General features: G+C 40.0%; 1 protein-coding gene across 1 annotated transcript in view; it reads right to left on the bottom strand.

Annotated features, from left to right (window-relative positions):
* Positions 1 to 24,381, bottom strand: part of LOC150084481 (protein O-mannosyl-transferase Tmtc3-like) — a 775,447-nt gene that overhangs the window by 126,970 nt on the left and 624,096 nt on the right. The window contains exon 14 of the mRNA XM_090376259.1: positions 21,587 to 21,721. Coding sequence (XP_090232385.1) covers positions 21,587 to 21,721 — 135 coding nt within the window. The remainder of the gene's footprint in view (positions 1 to 21,586; positions 21,722 to 24,381) is intronic.

Here is a 24,381-nt window from a genome sequence, read left to right as displayed (position 1 = left end):
CACAATTCTTTGGTACTTTGAAGCCAATTCATATTTCGGTAAGTCTGTACGAATTCTGGAAGATCTCTTTCCGGTATGCTGCATCCTCACACAGTTTTTCGGCATCTATGTGTAGTGAGTTAAATACTTTTGCTGTATTTGATGGGAAGAATCTTTGCAGGCTACTAAGATTGTTCAGGACTGGATGCAGTGGATCATTTACTTCTCCGCAACGTCTAGCAGTTGCACGCGGTTTGATTAGAATATTATCCAGGACTGGAGCATCCACTCTGCCTGTGAGCATTTGTGCGAGAGTGTGTATGTTCCTGTTAATTGTCCGCTGCATCCAGGGTGTGATGTTAAGGTTTGAGTAGAGAATGGCCCTTGAGATAGTTAGGAGATCTTGAGATCTGATTAGGCCGCTCAAAACAAGCACACCGTTTCAGTGACAAAATCAAAAATCTTTAAGGGAAGACCAAATTATGGGAGGCCTCCAGTAATAAAATATCAAGGAAATTCGCTCCTATAGTGTCCACACACAAACACCTTGGTGTCCTCCTATATGACCGTCTAGCCTTCTCTTCACACGTACAGCATCTCTCTAAAAGATTAAGAACTTCATACCAATGCTCTTCAGAATTTCTAGGAAAGAATGGGGATTAAAAAACAATACTCTATGTACCTTGTGTCGTACTGTCTTTATCCCAATTCTATCATATGCCTTCTGTATTTGGTTTCAAAGGGTCAGTCTTCTTACTGTAAAATCTAAACTAAAAACTATACAAAGGTCTTTTCTCTTGGCACTGCATCGAACATGCCGTACAGTCTCCACACTGACGCTATAAGCTATCACAGGCACTTAACCCGTTGACCCACATGTTATTTATAAAGGGCTCTGCTATTAAAATAGGAAAGGAATACCTATTACCTGCCTAAATATTATTGTCGATCCAACTTGTGACCCAAAGAAAAAAAATAAATAATAAATAAATGTTGGAATCTTCTCAGCAACTTTTGGCAATCCAGGTGGTCCTTGTCTACTAAAGGTATTGTAACCAAGTCATTTATACCTGACATTTCATTTACCTATTATAACATTGTACAGAAATGGTTCTTCCCCAGTCTCTAGACATCATACTTAATAACATCACACGAATCATTAAATGCGAAGCTCCTACAGTTTAATCTCACCTCTACAGATTCTTGCTTATGCAGTGGCATCATGGACTGGCAACATGTGATTTGTTCTTGCCCAGTTTACCAAGAACACAAACCTTGGCAACAAATCCCAGTTCATCACTTTGCTCCTGGAAATGAACACGATTTAATTGCAAATAAGGAAACTTTTGAAATCTTCCAAGAATTTGCAAAAGAAATCTTTAACAGACGGTGCCAGCTAACCGGCTTCCCTACTATCAGGATATCTGCCTTATACCTGGATTGTAACTTCCTATTATATACTTTCTTGCCTCAGAATAGAATTTATTAGTTATCGTGGTAGTTTTTACCTTGCTTACTATAGAACCTATCATCGTTGAATACACACATATGTTTTTCCTTTCTTTATGTGATTCTAGAATCGATCCGAGTGAATCTTCTGTTTTGCCATGTGTCGCCTTGGCCAAGTTTACCTGAAACTTTAATATGCAACAAGGGCTACCAGACATTACCTTCTGATTTTTCGAACGACTCGATTACTGCTGATTGCTACCCCCTCATTAAGCTACATGACGACTGCTGAATTCATTAATGAAATCCTGGTGAATTTATTTTGACAATTTGATTTTTTTTGCCTTTGTTTTAAATTTTTATTATTTTTTATTTATTACTTTATTATTTTTTATTATACAGGATGTCTCAAAAATATTGGTACAAACGTTTAAGGGAGGTAAGTAACATCTAAAGGAATGTGAATCGCATAGGAACCCATAACCGGAAACGTCACGGGAAAGTAGTAGCAGAGGCACAAGAAGCAGAAATGACACAAGACAGTAATTAGTGGCAAACATTTATTTAACATAATATTAACAATGGAGTACGAGATGGATGCATTTCATGATGTTACAACAGATGCTAGAAGGTTCCACCATGAGACGCGATGCATGCGTGACACGATGCAACATGGATTGGCGGACACGGTCGAACATACCTGGAGTTTCTTTGACAGTAGCAGCAACGCAGACGAGTCTCGCCACGAGATCCATTTCCGTCTCCACAGGCGATTCATACACGATAGATTTTAGGGGCCCCCACAGAAAGAAATCAAGGGTCGATAAATCAGGTGAGCGTGGGGGCCAGGCAACGGATCCACCACGGCCAATCCACGATGCCCAAAACGCCTGTTAAAATGTTCACGAACACAGCTTCCATAATGGGCAGGCGTCCCGTCATGTTGAAACCAAATGTTGCGTCTCACATTTGCTGGAACATCGTCAATTAACCCTGGTAGAACTTGTTCAAGAAAGATCCGATATTTAGCGGAGTTCATGAGGGATGGTAACAGGTATGGGCCGACTAAGCAGTCACCGACCATACCTACCCACTCATTTATTGCGAAGCGATGTTGTGCCGCATGGGGGCGCACACCGTATGGGTTGTCGTGAGCCCACACATGAGCATTGTGTTGATTAAATAAGCCTTCCCGAGTGAAATAAGCCTCATCCATGAACAAAACATAAGCTGGAAAATTCAAGTCTTGAACACTTTCTTGGAGAAACCACTGCGCAAAAGCCACACGTGCAGGATGATCTTGGGGAAGCAGTAACTGAACCCTTTGGAAATGAAAGGGGTGTAAGGAATCGTCGTTCCAGAGACGCTATACGCTGCAACGAGACACTCCTAAGGCAGAGGCAACGGCACGTGTGCTGGTAGTAAGATTATTCTGGACAGCATTCAACACACTTTCTTCCATGCCGGGAGTTCGCGTCGAACGTGGTCTGCCCGCACTATTCCTGTTACCTCTAAATGACCCATAATCGCACAAATTTTGATGCACACGCGCAAACAAACGGTGGTCCCGAACATGTCTGTCTGGGAAGCGTTCTCCATAAATTAGTTGAGCAGCTCGTCCATTGCCCTCTACTAATCCATACACTAGGTGCGTGTCTACCAGCTCACAGTTCACATATCGATGCATGCTCTTCGTGCGGCGACTACTGCTTGAATGAGTAAACCAGAAATTTTCCCTCTCGCGAACTGATGAACAGTGCCGTCTACCCACTCACGGTGACGTTTCCGGTTATGGTTTCCTATGTGATTCACATTCCTTTAGATGTTACCTACCTCCCCTAAACGTTTGTACCAATATTTTTGAGACACATGAGGAATACAGGGTGATACATGAAGAATAGTAAACATTTTGGGAGGTTATAGTATCGATTATTCTGAGTAAAAAAAGTTCATATAAACATGTGTCCAGTTTGCAATGGATCACTGAATCAGATGTGACCAAGTAGCAGTTATAAACTGACGCTGTTTGAGAGAGAGAGAGAGAATCTTTAATGCCCTTCACGGCCAAAAAGCCAGGGGTTTACATTTTTTCAGCCTCCCGAAACTTCCTGGAAAATCGAACAATTATTTACAAAATAAGGTAATTTTACAAATGAAAACATATTTTGATACAAAGGAGAGAACTCCTTACGAGAGTTAAGTTTGATTGAGCTGACTTAATATTGATATAAGAGCACCAGCTCAATCAGACAGGAACAGATGCAAGGTACACATCAGTCATTGCTGATTAGTCCTACTAGTCAAATTTTTTTCCGGTAAGTCCGGTCAACAGCGAATTTGTTCAGGTCGGCGTCAAGTGCCTGGGTTTGCTTGAACATCTGCTGAGGGAGGAACCTGTCCTGTTTGATGTTAGAAGTGTTGTTAAGAATGCCGCACATCTTCACACATGTCGAATATGCTGATATGGTGTTTGTCGACGGCTTTTGTGGTGGAAATGCTACTGCTGCTTGTGGAGAATACCATCCACGGCTTCCTAACCGCAGAATACCGGATTCAAATTGTTTACTAGTATTTACACCGCCTGCGTGAGACTGGTACAGCTTCCAGAGCTCATATTTCTTCTGATGTGCAAATGAACAAAATGTGGATGAAATAGAACACATTCTTCAATCGATAAAACGTAGTCCTACTATTAGCACAAGAAGAATTTCTATGCGTATCCGTGTTCCACAAACAAGAGTACAGCGAACATTACGTGAGCAGCTTGTATGTTTGTATGTACTGTATATTTTTTGCGGCTCCTGGAACGTTAGTTCATCTCCGCCTCGTTTTATTCTACAGATACAGTGCCTGTCGAGAAATATGACCCTTTTAAATTTTCCCGCTTTATCTTGCTTCTCTCGGCTCATTCATAGCGCCGACGCTATGTAAGACTTGCCATTGTTTTTATTCTAATTTAGAACTTTATTTCACTGTAAATGGAGTGTTATTTTTGACTGATTGTGCTAAAATGAATGGCTTAGTTTATTTGCTACATGCTGATTAAATTTTGAAAGTTGAACTGTCAATGCTTATAGTGATTTTGGGGGACGTTCCCTTTTCGCACGGAAAATTGAGATCAGTTACTTAATTACGGCCATTGCTTCGTCTCCGGGTGGGAGAAAGCCTGTCTCAAACAACAGCAAATCACGTGACCGTAAAGGAGAACGGCCACTGGTCAACTTACTTGTCTGGTCAACAAAGTCGGAAGTTTGAACTAATTACTCTGATGTCACCAATTTATGATAGTGGGTTAATTAGACTAATTAATATATGCAGCTATTAATTACTGACTTTCAATTTGAATAATTAATTTGTGTAGTGAACTTGTTTTTTTTTTCTTTTCTGTGCATAAATACACATGGCGACTTGCTGACGCCACCAAACTACTGACGCCCAAGAACACTACATGCAAATTCGTCCCTTAAAAACCAAAACCACTAACTTTTCAGTAGACTTTTTTTTTTTTTTTTTTTTTTTAGTAGATCGGATTCTGGTTACCTGCAGAATTTTTCTGTGTCTCTAAAATTGCTTTTTTTTTTCATCGAACATTACATAATGCAGGTGCCAACTCTGAGCTCGAGAGAAGATTCTAATTTCTCTCCAGAGAAGGAAACGGAGGATCCTAACCTTCCCCCTCTCAAATCAATCAGCAGAACTTCCCCCAGAAAAAAAGAAGAGTAAGAGAAGAACTAAGAACCGTCCTCTATACTTCTCTCCATCCCCAGTTGGTGAATCCTGAATCCTGACAAGTCAATTTCCTCCAAACTAGATTTCAGCATCTCAACCCCTGTAGCAGCCTCCATCCTGGAATCACTTGCCCGTGCTGCCTCCTCACCACCCCCAACTCCTCCACATACAGCTGTTTTCTTTCCCTCCTCCTCAATTGTCCAGGCGAATGTCCTGCCCCCACGGAAATACAAACTTTAACATCTGCTTCCAATGCACCAACTTACACTCCACCACCATCCTCACTTGATCAAACCATTGCCTCAGGAATTTCTGCTACTTGCAGACTGGCAATTTCGGCTCTTCCAGGTTCCAATATGCAAGGGAATGAGACCGAATCGACTTCAATCTATCAGATTATTTCAGTACTCCATAAAAATATCATCAGATTTCTTAACAACGATAATATCAGATTCACCAAAGCCGCAGGAAATTATATACAAAAGCTATGGGCAAGTCTAGAGACGATCACAACTTCATTATTGATAATGAGAAGCTCAAGGCAGTGTGGACATGTGTATATGTAAGGGCGGCACCTAGAACGTTTGTTCAACTCCGCCTCGTGTCTCTGTGAAGAACAGTATCACTACAAATGGGCCAGATATGTGTGTGACGTACGTTTGTGTGTATTATGTGTGTTCTGTTGTTATGTTCCGGCCATTTGGCTACCCAGAAGCATCAGTCGCCTGGACAGATGATTCTGGGTACTCGTCCACACCACGGGAAGGTGGGCCAGTCCCAGAAAAACACGTACTGTCTCATGATAAATCAAGTTGACCAACTTGTTCTGACCCCACATCATTTGTCTGCACTCCAGGCTTTTTCAGCTGCTGCCTTTGCCAGAAGGAAAGACATGCCTACAACTAATGCGGTAGCAACATAACCTCAAGCACCAAAGATCAACCTATCGACCTTTTCAGGGATATTTATTAATCTATTTTATTTTTATATTTTTTATTTATAATTATTACTTTCCTCAGCTCTCTCTTTTTTTTTTTTATTTTTCTCCATCTTCCCTCTTTTCTTTTCTTTTTTCCCTGTTTTCTTTTTTTTTTTCTTTTTCTATTATTTAAAATTTTTTTTTTTCTTCTCTTAAAACCTGCACCAAGGGTGAATGTTTTATTTTTTTTGCTGAAGTCCCTCTGAAATGGGCCCCCAGAGGATCCTGGCCCACCTGCTGGCAACACCAGTTAGGTCAGAGCCTCTTTTGAGACATTGCGTGATATACTGGGTCTGGCCCACCTTCCCGTGGTGTGGACGAGTACCCAGAATCATATGTCTAGGTGATAGCCAAGATGCCAGAACAGAACACACACATAATACACACAAACTTACGTCACACACATATCTGGACCGTTTGTAGTGATACTGTTCTTCACAGAGATACGAGGCGGATTTGAACGAATGTTCCACGTGCCGCCCTTTAAATATACACATGTCCACATGCCCACATGCGCAAAAAGTGCGAGCCGAGGAGCAGTACAAAGCCGGCCGCAGAGCGAAAACCAACTAAAAAGGAAAAAAGAAAAAAAAAAAAAAAACACATAGATTATACATAATAACTAAGCAAGAACATACAACTACTTAGTGTAGACAAACCTATATGGCCCCGAATCCCAAGCGATTTTCCTAAGTGATATGTAGTGATCTTTCTCATTGATTTAGTTCTGCTTTCTTTCCAGTGCTTTTCTCATCCTCATTTCTTTGTAAGTAGTTCTGTACGTAACAGATCCTAAGTAAGAACCCAGAAAGAAAAATCACCTTTCTTTTCCTAGTACACTTATTAATTTTTGCTCTAACAAACTACCTTCTCTAGCCGCTTGGCCACTAGGTGGCACCGCTCCTGCCTCCACGTGGCTGGGCCGGAAACCTGGAAGCAAAAGCTCTCACTTCCAGGGCTAAAAGGAGCAACAATGGACTGTGATGTATGTCCACCACTAGAGCCAACAGGCTATCAACTTACTGAGACCCATAAAATGGAAGACGATACAAATCTTCCAAAAAGAATGAATAAGGACTGTAACATATCAGAACCACTAGCTTTTCTGATAATACATTCTTTATCGACTCAGCCGCTAAACAAACTCTCTCCCTTTGTCATCCAGAGATGTCTCTAGAATGCAGCAGGCCAACCAAACATGGTGAAAAGGCTCCAATCAGGAGATCATTTAATTGAGACCACTCAAACAAGGCATTCAGAATTATTACTAAAAATGTCATCTATAAGCAGAATCCCAATCAATGTCTCACCTCATAACACCTTGAACTCCTCAAAAGGAGTAGTAAGTGAGTGGGATTTATTGAACGTTACTGAAGCGGCCCCTCGACGTGGGCACCTGTACGTGGTGAGGGGACCTCCCAGTGATGCTGCTGGTTTTCCAGATTAGCATCACTGGGATCTAACGCCCATACCTTGGTTCCACGGTTACATCTATGGAATCCGGCGTGTGCAGCCGTGCGCCGCGACCCGTGGATTTCGGAAAGGGGGATCCTGGTGGTTGAGGGGCCCAGCCTTAATACACTACTTTGGCCCCTGCTTCAACAAGACGGGTGGTCCCGGACCGACCCGAAAGGGATCAATCGGCGTGTGGTTCTTACTGCTAGGGTCAACGGCGTTCCAATAAGTCTCCCTCCCTATGGTCCTGGGACGGGATAAAGACTTATTGGTAACGTGGGTATGGTGACCCACGTTACCAATAAGTGACATCAGACACTTTTTCCTTACTCTCATGAGTAATTTAAAACCTTTTTCTTCTGGGGCCCCAACAAGACCCCTACCTAATCGAAATGATGACGCAGAAAACACATCTGAAAAAAGAGCCAGGACTGAGGATACACCACCACCATCAGTGAAACCGCTTTTCCTCATTCTCCATTCCGCCGGAGAGCAGTCAATTGGAAAGATGTCACCCTTCGTTATCCAGAAAGGATTAGAAGGGTTGGCAGGTTCACCAAAATCCGTTAAACGACTGCGTTCTGGCGACCTTTTGGTTGAAGCTTCCAGCACAAAACAAGCTGAAAAATTTTTGAACTCTACATCCATAGGGGGAATACCTATCACCGTAATCTCCCACAAAACTCTGAATTCTTCACGAGGTGTTATGTCAGAGTGGGACCTTCTTCATGTTTCTGAAGAGGAGATCTGCTCTGAATTAAAAGACCAAGGAGTGACAGCTGTTAAGAGGATATCGATACGGAAAGATAGGAATCTCGTCCCTACACGAGATCTTATCGTCACGTTTAACACCCCACGGCCTCCAAGTTCCATCAAGGCAGGCTATCCAAACTGCCCAGTGAGGATTTATATCCCAAACCCACTGCGGGGTTTTAGATGCCAAAAATACGGCCACTCACAAACATCTTGTCGTGGTAACCCTGCCTGTGCTCGATGTGGTGTTAAAGACCACGAGAGCAAGGAATGTTCAGCTCCAAAACCGATCTGTGTGAACTGCCAAGGCGATCACCCCGCCTACTCTAGAGCATGCCAGCGGTGGAAGGATGAAAAATAAATAAAAAAACTGAAAACAGCTGAATATCTCATACCCAGAGGCCAGAAAACGTATCGAACCAATAAATAGCGATAAACTTTCATATGCCCAGAAGGTTTCTGCTAAGTGCACTATAGGAATACAAACTGAGATGACTATACCACCAAGAGAGTCATTCACCCCGATTGTACGCTATTTATTGAGTTCACAAAAGCCCACCAAAAAAATACAATCAGTTGCCACTCCTATATCCGTACCTCCTAGTGCTCCACCACTACCAAAACCAAGTGGTAAAGAAAAGTCAAAAAGTTCAGAAGAATTACCTGTAACACCAGAAACAATGGATGTAGAGAATAAGGAGGTACAGGATGAATCAGTCTTGGAACTCTTTGCGGAGGAAGAAATGGACACGGGACAGCGTCCATTCTTCCCCAAAAAAGATAAATCCAAGACTGAAAAAAGTAAGCCCTCAGCACCTCGGAAGCCGCCTGATGGACCCACCAAGCCAAAATAATGGCTAAATTCTTACAATGGAATTGTCGTGGATTCCAGCGAAATACCGATGACATCAAGGCCCTTCTGCAAAAGCACGATCCAGTTTGCTTTTGCTTGGAGGAGACTTATCTAAAGGCAAATGACGATCCCACCTTGCATAACATCACAATGTTTCGTAAGGATAGAATTGCGGATGGTCCTGCTCATGGAGGAGTGGCTATCCTTGTGGGAAACCAGACCCTAGTTCAGCCTTTGCTAGTTACAACCAGCATAGAGGCTGTTGCAATTCGCCTTTCAGTGGGATTTTTATTAACTGTGTGCTCTATTTATTTGCTACCTGGGACTGAAATCTCCCAGGAAGACCTTGATGATCTCGTAACCCAGTTGCCTCCCCCTTTCTTACTTCTCGGGGATTTTAATGGACATAATACCCTGTGGGATAGTGCTAACACCAATGGAAGGGGACAGGTCATAGAGCGTATGCTCAATGACAATGACCTTTCCTTTGTAAATACTGGAACAAACACCTTCTTCCACATGCCTACCCGTACTTTTTCTGCCATTGATCTCTCTATATGCTCCCTTTCTCTACTCCCTTCACTCACTTGGGAAGTGGAGGAGAATCCATACGGAAGAGATCACTTCTCTGTGATAACCTTGTTACCTTCTTCCCTTCAGGTTACCACGGTGGAAGATTGATCAGGCTGACTGGACTGCCTTCCAACATCAGGCAAATTTTGACTTCAGTACGATCAGTCAGAAGCCAATCAATGATGCAGTAACGTAAATCACAGAAATTATCCTCCAAGCAGCTGCGAATACTGTTCCAAAAACATCTACCCGGTTTCCACCATTTCCCAAACCTTGGTGGAATTCCCAATGCACAGCAGCAAAAAAGGGTAAAAACAAAGCGTGGGGGACATTCCGCAGTTATCCTACCACGACCAACCTTATAGCCTTTAAACGTGCACGAGCCAAAGCACGCTATATCCGCCGTCAGAGTCAAAAGGAATCGTCAATCCGTTTTACATCATCTATTAACCAGCCTACCAACTCTAAGGTAGTCTTGGATAAAATCCGAAAAATGAAGGGAAAATATACATCCCACACTTCTTCAATCCTAGATTATAACGGATGCACTATTGCAGATCCAACTATAATAGCCAATTCTCTTGGGGAAACATTCTCTAACATCTCTGCAACATCTTCGTATTCCCCAGAGTTCCTGTTCCTGAAACATAAACTGGAAAAACAAGCACTTAATTTTAAGTCTAAGAGCATCTATCCCTACAACAGGGCATTCACAATGCAGGAACTGAAAAGAGCCCTCGCTCTTTCCAGAGCAAGTGCTGTTGGACCAGATGGCATCCATTATGAAATGATTAAGCATCTTTCAACAAAATCTATGCATTATCTGCTCCTTCTATATAACAGCATCTTTATAGAAGGGCAGGTTTCCGGATTCCTGGCGCAAGTCAACCGTTCTTGCCTTTGCTAAGCCAGGAAAGGATCCAAAACTCACTTCTAACTATCGTCCTATTGCTCTGACTAGCTGTTTGTGCAAAATCCTGGAGAGGATGGTTAATTCTCGTTTAATCTGGTATTTAGAATCAAATGACCTTCTCTCCAACATCCAGTGCGGCTTCCGAAGGAACCGGTCCACTTTGGACCATCTTATTAGATTGGAGACATCCATCCGGGATGCTTTCCTAAAATGCGAACACTTGGTGTCAGTGTTCTTTGACATGGAGAAAGCGTATGACACAACTTGCAGATTTGGCATCTTTAAAGATCTGCATAGCCTTGGTCTTAGGAGGCAACTCCCCATTTTTATTAGAAACTTTTTAGCCAATCGATCTTTCCAAGTTCGTGTGGGATCCTCACTCTCTCGTTCCTTTAGCCAAGAGGAGGGAGTACCACAGGGATCAGTTTTAAGTGTCACGCTTTTCGCCATCAAAGTAAATTCCATCACAGAACAACTTCCTCCAACCGTAAACAGGGCCCTCAATGTTGATGACTTGAGCATATTTTGTCAGTCATACAACATGAGGGTTATTGAAAGACAACTGCAGAAAGCCATTGATCGCCTCAACTCCTGGGCACTTGCTAATGGCTTCAGGTTATCGCCGGAGAAGACCGTTTGCGTACACTTTTGTCGTAAGCGTAATCTTCATCCTGAACCTGAATTAAGGCTCGGACAAAATGCCATTCCAGTAGCAGCGGACACAAAATTTTTGGGACTCGTATTCGATAAAAAGCTGACCTTTCTGGATCACATCCGTCAACTCCGCACAAAGTGCACAAGAGGGCTGAATACTCTGCGCTCTCTTTCCTCAACATCTTGGGGTGCGGATCGATGCACCCTACTACGCATCTACCGTGCACTTATACAATACAGACTAGATTACGGGTCCCTGGTATACAATTCTGCCAGAGACAGTGTACTTCGTTGGCTGGATCCTGTCCATCATCTGGCTCTCCGTACCGCTATTGGAGCATATCGAACATTTCTAGTCCAGAGCTTATACGTCGAAGGAAACGAACCGCCGTTATCGCTTCGACGTAAGCAGTTGTCTCTAAACTACGCTTTAAAACTGAAATCCCTGCCAGACCATCCTACGTGTCCATCCGTTTTTGAACCACGGTGGGAAAATTTGTACAACACCCGAAAGACTGCCAACCGACATTTTGTTATTCGTCTCCAAGAGCTACTGAACGAACATAATATCAAGGTAGACAAGGTTGCCCAAACACCAAAGCAACCACTTCCACCCTGGCATGCTCATGTCCCAGCATGTGACTTGTCCCTTAGAAATTGGGGTAAGTCGGACATTCCATCGTCTGTCTACCTGCAGCTTTATTCAGCACACCGAGCTGAACATTCTGACTTCGCACCAGTTTACACAGACGGCTCGAAGTCGGAATCATATGTGGGATCTGCTGCTGTCTTTACAGACAGCACTACATCGGAACAGATTCCCTCTGAATGCAGCATTTTTACTGCAGAGCTGCACGCTATTGAGTTAGCCTTGGATCACATTAGTGAATGCCAATACCAACGGTTCATTTTATATTCCGACTCTCTCAGCGTGTTACAGGCTTTAATAACAGAGAGATGTAATTCTCATCCAGTTCTGTCTAGCATTCAGCAGAAGATTCACTTCCTTGTGAACGTGAATATGATATCCGCTTCTGCTGGATTCCCAGTCACATTGGGATTAGGGGAAATGATTTGGCTGACACCGCAGCCAAATCAGCAATTCCCAATAATAATCGGTGCCTGTCAGTCCCCTATACAGACTACAGGCAAATAATACACGAGAAAATACACTCCCAATTTCAGGATTCGTGGAATAGACAGACTGCGAATAAATTATATCATATAAAGCCTGTAATTGACCCGTGGCAGTCCAGTCTGCGCAGGAATCGTAAGGAGGAAGTTGTTCTTGCCCGGACCCGCATAGGACATAGTCATTTGACACATTCTTTTTTGCTGAGGGCTGATGACCCTCCTATGTGTGAGTCCTGTGGCACAATTTTATCAATTAGACACATTTTAATTGATTGTCCAGATTTTAGCAATATCCGTTTTACCGCTTTTAATCATCTGACTGAGCCGTATACACTCAGTCAGATTTTATCCGACAATGACAATGTGTCTGCTGTTTTTAGCTTTTTAAAATCAATAAATATTTTTACTCGTATATAAAATTTGCATTTTTCTTTTATATATTTGTTATACCTTTTGAAATAGTGACCTAACTAATTAGGTCACTGAAAGATTAAATTTTTTTTATAAATGACCTGGTCTTGGCGCATTATAGCCTTAGTAGCTAATGCGCCAATAAAATCAAAACCAATCCAAACCAAACTGAAGAGGAGATAGTCATGGAATTATTAGAACAGAATGTAACTCAAGCAAGAAGAATTATGATACGGAAGGATGACAAACTTGTTGAAACATGTAATATTATTTTGACGTTTAGCACACCAAATTTGCCGACCTCAGTTAAAGCAGGATACCTAAACTTCCGTATCCGACCATACATTCCAAACCCTTTAAGATGTTTCAAGTGCCAAAAGTTTGGTCACTCCCAGACAACATGCAAACTCGAAACTACTTGTTCTAACTGCGGGTCAAAAAACTATTCACAAACAGAGTGTACTGCAAAGGCTCCGGAATGTCCAAATTGCAAGAATGACTATCCAGCATTCCCAAAATCATGCGACTTAAGGAAAATTGAAAAAGAATACAAAGTAAGATCGAGAATAATGTCACATATCAAGAAGCAAGAAAGCAATAAAATCAACTATCCCCAAAATCACGTGCGCTTCCGTTACATAAAGTGCCAAGCTGTTTCAACCCAAACTGAGGTAAAAATTCCGCCCAATACATCCATTGCAGAATGGGCACGATCTGTGCTATCAACACCTACCACCACCACCACCACCACTCGACCTACCACCAAAACAGATCTAGTTGATGAAATAAGTAATATCCCTATCACAGTTCCGCCTAAAATCAAATCATATGATAAAATGTCAAAAAAATCGCGAAGGCAACAAGCCACTGAATTACCAAAGACAAACTCAAATAAAATGGACTCTGAAATTATAGCTACACATGATGAAACAGTCCTTGATCTTCATGCAGAAGATGATAAGAAGACTGGATTTTCATCAGGTCAAACTGATGACGTAGAAGAGCGTATAGATCCCGGACGTCCCGATATTCCTAGAAAAGATAAAACGAAATATGACCCTCAAAAGCAAACCACTCACAAGAAACAGACAGACTCGCCTTCCCTCAAACCCCGATAATGCACAACGTTGTTCAATGGAATTGTAGAGGTTTACGCAAAAATACCGATGACATCTATGATTTAATCTCCCGATATGGTCCTATAGCCGTCTGCATACAGGAGACTAATCTAACTCCACAAGTAACTCCATCAATCAGGAATTTTACATTTTACAGAATAGATAAAAACTCTTCTTTATCCGCACGTGGAGGTGTTGCGGTTCTAGTTGACTGTAAAATACCTTCTAGAAACATTCCGCTTCAAAGAACTAGAAGACCTTATAAGACAAATACCACCACCTTTTTGTATCATTGGTGTCTTCAATGCGTATCATCCATTGTGGGGTTCAGACCACATGGACAATAGAGAAAACTTGATCGAGACGATACTATACTAACTGAATCTAACATTACTGAACACTGGTGAAAATACTTATACTCACCTTCTCACTGAATCTATGTCAGCAATTGATTTAACTCTCTGTTCCCCTATATTATATCCCAGTATAGAATGGACAGTTTTAAACGACCCATAGAATAGTGATCACTTTCCCATCGTATGCAGAATCCAAACGCTTCAAACATCAATACCCTGATAATCGCTCAAAATGGGAATTCTCCAGAGCAGATTGGGAAAAGTTTTCAACCCGTCTTTCTTTTGATAGTCAATTGATAGCCTCCGAAGAAATATCTCAAGCCTCCACATGTAAACACAAAAACCTTAAACACTGGTGGAATGAAGCTTGCACCAATTCCAGAAAGGGAAAAAAAATAAAGGTTGGAGCCTGTTCCGGAAGATTCCAACTACCAACGACTTAATTCAATATAAAAGACTCAAGTCTAAAGCTAGACAAATTTATTTTTATTTTCTTTATTTTTATTTTATTTATTTTCTTTATTTTATTTCGTACACTTTATTTTTTTCCTTTCTGCCATTGGTACAAGCTTCCACTATTACAAAGGATACTAGCAGTCGTCTCCACTGGAAAAAGATTCGACAATTAAATGGAAAATATTCACCTTAATCAAAAACGGACAGGAAATATCTTCTTCTGAAGAAATAACTAACGCCCTTGCAAAGAATTTCTACCAAACATCTGCCACATCAGCATATGGCAACTCCTTTCTTAAAATCAAAGCTTCGGCTGAAAGGTACAAAATAAAATTCCATACTACCCAATATATTGCCTATAACCAACCGTTTAACGTATTTGAACTGCAAACAGCATTAAATAGATCATCTAACAGTGCAGCTGGATCTGATGGTATGTATTACGTAATGCTGAAACATGAACAGTACTGCCTTGAATTTACTATTAATGTTCTATAATCGGATTTTTCTTGAAGGTACATATCCCATCTTCCTGGCATCATTCCATCATTTTAGCCTTTCCTAAACCAGGAAAAGATCACTCGCTTCCAAAAAATTACCGACCTATTTCTCTAACCAGCTGCCTAAATAAAATCCTAGAAAGAATGATACACAGACGGCTTACCTGATTTCTTGAAACTAAAGCACTGATGAACAACAATCAGTTTGGTTTCCGACAAAACAGAGCCACTTTGGATCTAATGGTGAAAGCCGAGACTAACATCCGCAATGCTTAGGTCAAAAATCAACATCTTATAATGGTAAGCCTCGATATAGAAAAGGCTTTCGACACTACCTGGAGTTACGGCATATTGAGAGAACTTCATTCCATATTGCGAGGGCACTTACCAGAATTCATTAGAAATTTTATTCAACACAGAACCTTTCAGGTCCGCTATCAATCTGTACGTCCTCAATCCTACACTCAAGAATAAGGTGCCCCACTAGGATCAGTACTGAGCTCTACCCATTTTTCACTTAGACTGAACTCCATAACGCACAACATCCCCAATACTGTATGTATGCTGACGACCTTACTATATCTTGCCGTTCACAAAATATTCATACCATTGAAAGACAGCTGCAACTCTCCATAAATAAGTAAGAGAGTAAGGCAATGCAGAATGGATATCGATTATCAGATCAAAAAACAAGTGCAGTTCACTTTTGCAAAAAACGTAAGCTACACCCAGAATTGGAACTCAGATTAAAAAACCATTTGATCCCTCTCACCAGTAATCTTCGTTTCCTAGGCTTAATATTGGACACCAAACTTAAAACTTTGTTCCACATATAACATACCTCCGAACTGCTTGTCTAAAGAAACTTAATATACTGAATATACTCTCGTTTTAGAGAACGAAAGTAGCCTTGAGCAGGCGAAGTTTTTACTGCTCCTGAAATAGAGAAGTTTTTTCTGTTTTATTATCTTAAATTGGCATATCAACTTATTTTCTAGAGTAGTTTTATATTCCTAGTAACGATACTTAGTTTAAAGTTTAACTTAGATAGAGTTTTGTAGGTATTACTTAGTATCGGTAAGAGGTATCAAATCCACGTGTTACAAGTTGCAGCTCCACTGAACGAGATGTTTTTTAGCCATATTTAGCTGCTTTATTGACCAATTGTTATATTAAATTATTTTCAATAAGTAGCTTATAGATCTAGTCGGGATCCTCAGTTTATTCTGAATTGACACAGCGAGATTTGGCAGTTAATTAATACTTGGAAGTGTCCGTAGATTTACCGTTCGTAACTTCCGCCATTGTTATGCGATACAACGTTATATCCCGAACTAGACAGCGTCAGTTTTATATAGTATAGTATATAATATAATATTGTCAATTAATCAGTAAAATCTATTAATCTTGTTAAACTTCATTGTCAATTAAATTGTACTTTTTAACTAAATGCATATAACGACTTACATTTTAAAAAAGTAACATAATTAATTAATACGTAACTTGATACAGAAGTTATATAAACGGAACTCGTAGATAATACTCGATACTGAAAAATATATATAGCGTTGTAACTGTGTTGGAACACTAGTTTAGGGTTATAATTTTGTATTTAAATTGAAATTTTATTGAAATTAAATCGAAATCATGACTCAGACCAAAGCAGAAAAGCAAAAGGCTCAAGCTAATAGGATTGCTGTGGCTCAGGGGAAAACTGAGGGGGGACAGTTGCCTTCTGAATCACAGCGTTTTGAAATGCATTCTTTGCTTGATGTTTGTGGAGCAATCGGGTACGGGACATGATATTGCCATGGCGGATGTCTTTGTGTGTGCGCGATGTAAGGAAATCAGGAGACAACTCACCGTTGTTATGGGCCTATATGAGAGCTTGAAGGACAGGGTGGATGCCCTCGATGGATCTAAATTGAGGGGCCCATCATGCTCTCAGCTGCCACATCAACGCTAGAGCTTGCACTTGGTCATCACGCAACACAGCGGCAACCACCAAGGCAGAATTCGCTAGTCCCACAGGAACTAGTAGTTGTTGGTGATTCTGTTCTCAGGGAAACGGGGAACATAGTATGTAAAAAGGATAGGTGGAACAGGACCAGGGTATGTCTGCCAGGGGCAAAGGTTGATGACGTTGTAAAGCGGAAATCATATTTTAAGGGTACAAAAGGTGATATAGTTGTACATGTTGGCACTAATGATATTAAGAGTAGGAGACCGGTGGAATTACTTAACAAGTACAGGTCACTGTTGAAAAAATGCCGTGAATTAGGGTTGAATTTGAAAGTGTCTGCAGTTCTGCCCAGACGCGATAGGAGGGAGTATATTATGAGAGCCTTGTCGATCAATTCGGCCCTGGAAAGATTGTGCAAGGCTCAAGGGGTAGAATTGTTTTCAGCCTGGTCTGTATTTGTTAACAGGAGAGACTGCTTCTATAGGGATGGGATACACTTAAATAGAAATGGTGCAAGAATATTTGCTGATGCTAACGAGGCAGTTTTAGGTAGGTCGGAAAACTGCTAGCTTGGGGGGATAAAAGGACTAATAGATTAACAATAGCCGCTGGCAGAGGTGAAAGTGATTACTGTACTGCTTCTATTGGAATGAGCAGCAACCTGGAAAACAAGATTCAGGGTATTTCAGAGATTGCTGAGAGATTGCGGTACAAGTAGGGGTTGTGTTACATGGGTTGTGTTAGGGTAGCTAAGAACAGGAACGTGGACACCAATGCTAGGAGTTTGGTAATTGAATTCTCCAATACTCTAGAAAGAGTAGAAGTAATTGTAATGGGACAATAATTAGCTCGGAGGGATTTGTCACCCTTTTTAGGAACTGGCTGGATATGAGCAAATTTCCAAGCAGAAAGAAAAACACCTTTGGAATAAGAAAGTGAAAAAAGGGAGCAAAGAACAGGAGTAAGTTCAGGAGCACAGGTTTTGTGAACAAGTGGAGAAATACCATCGTGACCTGGAGCTTTCTTAGCATCAAGGTTTCAAAACCTTCTGACATCCTTTTGACGGAAGACCACAGGAGGCATTGAATGGAGTGTGTTGGGAATGGTGGGAGTTGTTTAACCAAGGTCAATAATACATGAGTTGGAAGAAAAATGGGATGCTAGCAGGTCAGCTTTATCCTTGGCTGAAGTGACAACAGAACCATTTGGTTTGGACAGAGGTCGGAGCAGAGATCGGCATAAGGTGCGGCCCATAGATGCGGGCAAGAGATCAGAATGCCCGGCTACCATTAGGGCAAGAAGCAAGTTTTAGCCTGTTCAAGCTCTAGTTTGGACTAATTAATAACTGCTTTAAAATTGTTGGAGGGCTTTGGTGTAGGCAGAAAATGAAACTGAAAAATTAGAAACAAGTCAATTACGATATGCAACCTTCTTCTCTTGAACAGCCTTAGCACATTTATTGGAAAACCAAGGTTTAGATAAAGGACGAGATTTTAAAGTTAAGTGTACAATAAAGGATTCCATTCCTGCAAGAAGTATTTCACTGACGCCATCATCGGCCTGCGAACACCGTTTTAGAGCTGCACCCTCGAAATGTAAGGAATATTGGCTCTTGCTACTATGTTCATCATAACCTCAAAAGTCATCAATCATACTGCATGATGGAAGAGATGGGGAAGGGTTGACCGGAACTTAGCTCTGGAGACAGGTTATACCCAAAATTATTAACAGTCCCACCATCGTGAAGGTGCAAGCAGGGGGTTTGGCTGTTATAGACCGTCCTGACTTCGCCGAACTTGGGTCCACTTGACTTGAGTCTCACCCGAATATCAGTTCCATGAGCGTTTTAGACTCCCAGGTAGCAAGTATAGCTTGTCTGGCATATCTGAGAGAATGTGTGAGACAACCTCAAGGACCTCAAGGCTACTAAAGTGAGTTGCTGTGGCGTCAATGGGAAACCGACCAATGTCCTGTTACTTTTTTTTTTAAGGTTTTCAATCTCTCAGTGTGTTCAATATGATTGATTTTGATTTACAATTTAAGTAGTAAGTATCCAAAAACAATTCAAATTGTTTTTGTTTAGATCAAGATTTTTTTGTTCAGAGAGAGAGAGAGAGAGAGAGAGAAGTTTGCAATGTTATAGGCTGTGGGTGTAGTTTGAAATGTTATAGTCTGTCGGTGTTGTTTTCAGTGTTATCGGCTTAGAATGTTTTTGGCCGGCGATGGTAATTACGATTACGGTGAATTTCTGGAATAATTAAAGTAATGAAGTTTTTTCAACTGTTTTGGATATACGAAGATTTGATTTCTGTAGTCTTTGCTGGCGAGAAATCGATGATTGATTTTGTGTTGATTAATTATTTGAAGTGGGGATTTGATAAACAACCTGTCTGTTTGTTGGTACTGTTTATCCTTGAAATGTAGGGCCACTTGTTTTTTGTGTTGCGTAGAATGACATGTTGAAACGAAACCGATTATCCGAAACCAGAACAACTTCTGCATCAGTGACTCTTATGCAAAATTAAAGTGAACCGGAAGTGGCCTGTCCAGGAAAGGTTCTGGTCATCTACGCATTAATGTCGAACGCCGGAGCGAATCCTTTCTACAAATTTCCAAATCAATCAGGTCCATAGAATTACCACAATTAAGCACTATGACTGTATACGTACAAGTTCTACTTGTGCAGGCGGTGTAATGAAACAGTAAACTAAAACTGATGTCTTTTTTTTAATGAAATTGTGATGAGCCGTTCCTCTAACAGGTTCGCTTCTCTGGCAAGGCAACTTTCCATGTATTGGCGATGGCGGACCAACATAACATTCATATATGGAGTTCAGAAAAGTTCCATGCAGCTCTCGAACTTCATTCGAAAATCCCTAAACTTAAAATCTGGCGTTGCCTAATACGTTGCACAACTCATTGGTCTCAAAAGGCACCCTGACATCTGCTGCCTACCTCTACGGTAATGAGCCACTGGAGTCAGTTTTGTTAATTCTTAAATTCTTAACGTTAACTCTTAACTTAACGTTATAAATATTTTCTTGTAATACTAATACGATCGATGAATTAGTCGTGGCGGTTCTGTCCCTGAACACCGCAGTCACTAGACGTTATTGTCTGTGGATTTATTCTTAGGAATTCGCTAAAGATTTGTGCTCCTGCCAAAAGTTCCGCATATTACAGAATAATAACCGGAACGATTCTGTATGTTGACAGTAAAGTCATTTCATATTATAGCAGGTCTAGCTTTTATTTTATTGCAGTTTCAAATCATTCAGAACTTTTATGACCACCCTGCCTTTCTTTACATTCCAATGCATATTGCTTTAATTTAACAAATAAACATAGTTAGGTGTTAATAGGCTTTTTTATTCACCTGGCATCGCATTGTCAGTGCCATATCAACAAATAGAAGTATAACCATCCTCAAAGTAAAATATATTTAACTAATATTATCATCTAAAGCAGGAATGGGCAACCTTTTTAAAGGGTGGATCAAATAAAATGTCTGTGAGGCACATGTCAGCCAATTTTTTTTTTAACTTTCCACGATTTTTAAGATTATTTTTAGGATTATTAAAATGGTGTATAATGAAAAATATTGTCGTAAACAGTTTTATGTTATTTTTGCAATATTTAACTGTAATTAAATAATAATAAGTTACATACTAATACATATAATTAATTTTATTAATAAAAAAAACGAAATACAAATCAAGATAAAATTAGAAAAATAACGATTATAAAAAAAAATTAAATCGAAAATTATTACAAAGATTTTATAAAACCTTAATAATCTTAGATTTTAAATTATGTTTGCGATAGAGTTTAAAAATGCCTTCATAAAAAGGTAATTTTTCTCCAAATTATGTACTTTTATCCGTCCATTATTTGCTGACATTTGCTGTTGAAACGCATGGCACTTGCACGGCAATCACATTCTGCAAAGTCGAGAGTCCGGGAACACTACTGACTGCGTGCAAGTCTAGGCCTGCTTACCAGTGTTGCCAGAAGTAAAGCTTGCTTACCTGTGGCAACACTGCTGCTTACTCGAGTCGTGATATATGCCACAAATTCAAATGATTCATTACACGTCGCGCAATCAAAATGTTAAAAACAATTAAATAAAGTCAGATATAATAAAAATTATAATAAACATAATTTCATGATATATATTCTTCATGATATAATTTCATGATATATTCTTCGGCGGGCCATTTGTTATATGTATATATTTTGAAAACGACCGCGGGTCGGAGGTTGCCCACCTCTGGTCTGAAGCATAAGTTACTTTAAATCACGACTGCTTACGGTGTCGGCTTCTTCCAGACGGGTTCCATTACGGGAAATCAAATTAGCTAAGTTCAAGAAAACGTTCAGGTGACTTGGAGCAATGCGAGCTTGATATGGCTCTCCTGCCTTTGGACGAGGGAGTAAATCTTTAGCCTGAAAAAAAAAGAGGAAACATAATGCCTATCGGGTATGCTTACTAAAAGTTTTTTCACTTAGTACAGTGTATTACGTATACCCAGTTATTTATTTTTCCTTTTTTTTAATAAGAAGAAGCATTGATAAAGCAGGTTGAAGGAATCCCCCTGACCCACCGAATCATTCAATCAAACCCAATCACAGTGGGGCAAGGCGGAAATGCAAGAAGAATGAACTCGGCTGCCATTGACCAAGGTCACCCCACTGTGTGCAGTATCCCATTGCACTGGAGCAATGCGAGCTTGCAGTACAGTATCCTTGTACTGCCAGTGCTTGTAATCTGCAGATCCCATCCAACCATTCGAAGACTTCCTGGAACTCACACTGAACACACTGCAAAACAAAAGCGTTCTGATACTAACAGACATTTTTATAAATGTCTAAATGTACGGATTTTTATATTATACGTCATTTTTTTATTCAAACTCGACGAAAACTACCGAGTTACGTTATACAGAATCTTTTTCGGAATAGGAGACGATTCTTCAATTCGAATTTCCGTGTTGACAATTAGGCGGAAGACCCCGACGACGCTCAGTTTAGTGCATTGAGATTGTTACCACGCCTGCTTCAGAATTTACGCACATATAAATTTTATATAGTCTAGCAATACAATATTTTGGTTTAGAGAGTATATAACGCGTGAAAATCAGATGGTGTGCTAGAAAAAGATATATAAATTACAGAAATTCCAGCATGTCAAATAAATATTGACAGTTAAGAGGGACTGTTTTCCCTAGAAATTGATTGCAGTATATGAAAACATGGATTTGAGCTGTGTGCACACCAAATTGATGGAAAGTTGCGAACTGTCGACTAAATTTGGTATACTTATCAACGATCCAATCAAGAGACAGACACTAGTTTATTTGATATCAAAGTTTACTTTTTTTTTTAAAATACTGTTTTTCACTTTAATTACAAAAATATTTATTATCCATCTTTATACCTGTAGGTACTTTTCTGCAATTAGGTTAGTTTAGTTATTTTTTATTATTTCAATTATAAAAATTAATATTATAAAGACTATACTTCCCCTAAAATGCCTAAAAGGAAGTGCATGTTTACAGAAGAGATGAAAAACAAATTTCCATGTTTTGTATCTGGCCGAGAGGAATGGGAAGCTGAATGTAAAGTTTGCAGAATGGGGACACATGTTTCAGTAGCCAATAAGGGGGTTGATGATTTGAAGCATCACATTGAAACTGAGAAGCACAAGAAAGCAGTTCAAGGTGAGGCCTCTTCGGGAAAGGTTACAGATTTTGTTGTCAAAGTTTTTTGTAAAATAGAATATGATCTGGCTGCTGCAGAGGGTACCTTTGCTTTTCACACTGTTCAACATCACAGTAGTTACAAATCATGGATTGCACAACTGACATGTTAAAAAATGTATTTTTTGATTCTGAGATAGCAAAAAGATTTTCCTGCTCTAGAACCAAGACAGAAGCCATTGTAAACTTTGTACTTGCAAATCATTCTCTTAATGTTACTGTAAAAACTTTAAAAGAAATTAAAATTGCGTACTGTGGGGTCTCAACTGATGGAAGTAATCATGGTTCTGAAAAAATCTTCCTATTAATTATTCAGTATTTTTATGTAAATGAAGGAGGGTTACAAACAAAATTAATTGAATTACAGAAGATGCCTAACGAGGCTGCAGATACCATTTCAACGTTATAGAAACTCTTGAAAAAAAATAGTTTGTGTGAAAAATGTATTGCATTCACTGGGGACAATTGCAATACAATGTTTGGAGGACTGAGACGAAATGAAGAAGGGAATAATGTATTTGCAAAATTAAAGAAATTGTTGCATAACAAGACTTTGATTGGAGTGAGCTGCCCTGCACATATTTTGAAAGCTCTGCGGCAGTCTCCAGAATGCCGCAGAGCTTTGGGAAGTTGATGTAGAGAGCTTAAGGTATACTGTCAGTTTGTTGAGATTGAATATAGACAGCTCCTTTCTCACATCAAGACGAGATGGCTTTCTTTATTTCCAAGCATCGCAAAGCTCATAGATATGTTTCCAGCTTTATAGGCTTATTTTCTGTCCCAAGAAAAAATTCCCATTGTGATTAACAGGTTCTTTGAAAATGGATTTAGTGAGATTCATTTTTGGTTCATGCAATCACTTATGAGTGTATTCCATACACATATACAACGAATTGAAAGGGAAAGTAACTCAGCTGCAGAAGTGTTAGATGTCTTAGTCTCAGTGAAAGAAATTATCTCGAAACGGATGGATCACAACTTCATGCCATTAAGAGTAAAGGAAATGCTATACAAAACACATGATGAAGGACTTGTAATTGAATGTGTAAAGTTTTCTAGTGATACAAAAAATCTGTATAGAAATTGCATGGAATATTTAGATAAGTGGCTTCACCATATGGAATCCGTTTACTGTTTTATATGGATGAAAATGGATGTAGTACCAAGCTGGAACGATGTAGAATGTTTTATTTCCTACTTGATTGACAAAGGGGTAACAAATTATGATTTTAAGTGTTTTGACCAATTTAACAAAATTTTTGAGGGTCAAATGAATAATAAAGACTTTAAAAACATGCTTATACATGAAAAGTGGGCCAAATATTTTAGTAATTCAAAAATATTGAA

Source organism: Mastigoproctus giganteus, chromosome 6 (assembly GCF_048544385.1).
Source record: "Mastigoproctus giganteus isolate SK-2022 chromosome 6, ASM4854438v1, whole genome shotgun sequence".
NCBI classification, from domain to species: Eukaryota; Metazoa; Arthropoda; class Arachnida; order Uropygi; family Thelyphonidae; genus Mastigoproctus; species Mastigoproctus giganteus.
The sequence above is the reverse complement of the archived record's forward strand: the minus strand, read 5'-3'. Positions and strand labels throughout refer to the sequence as shown.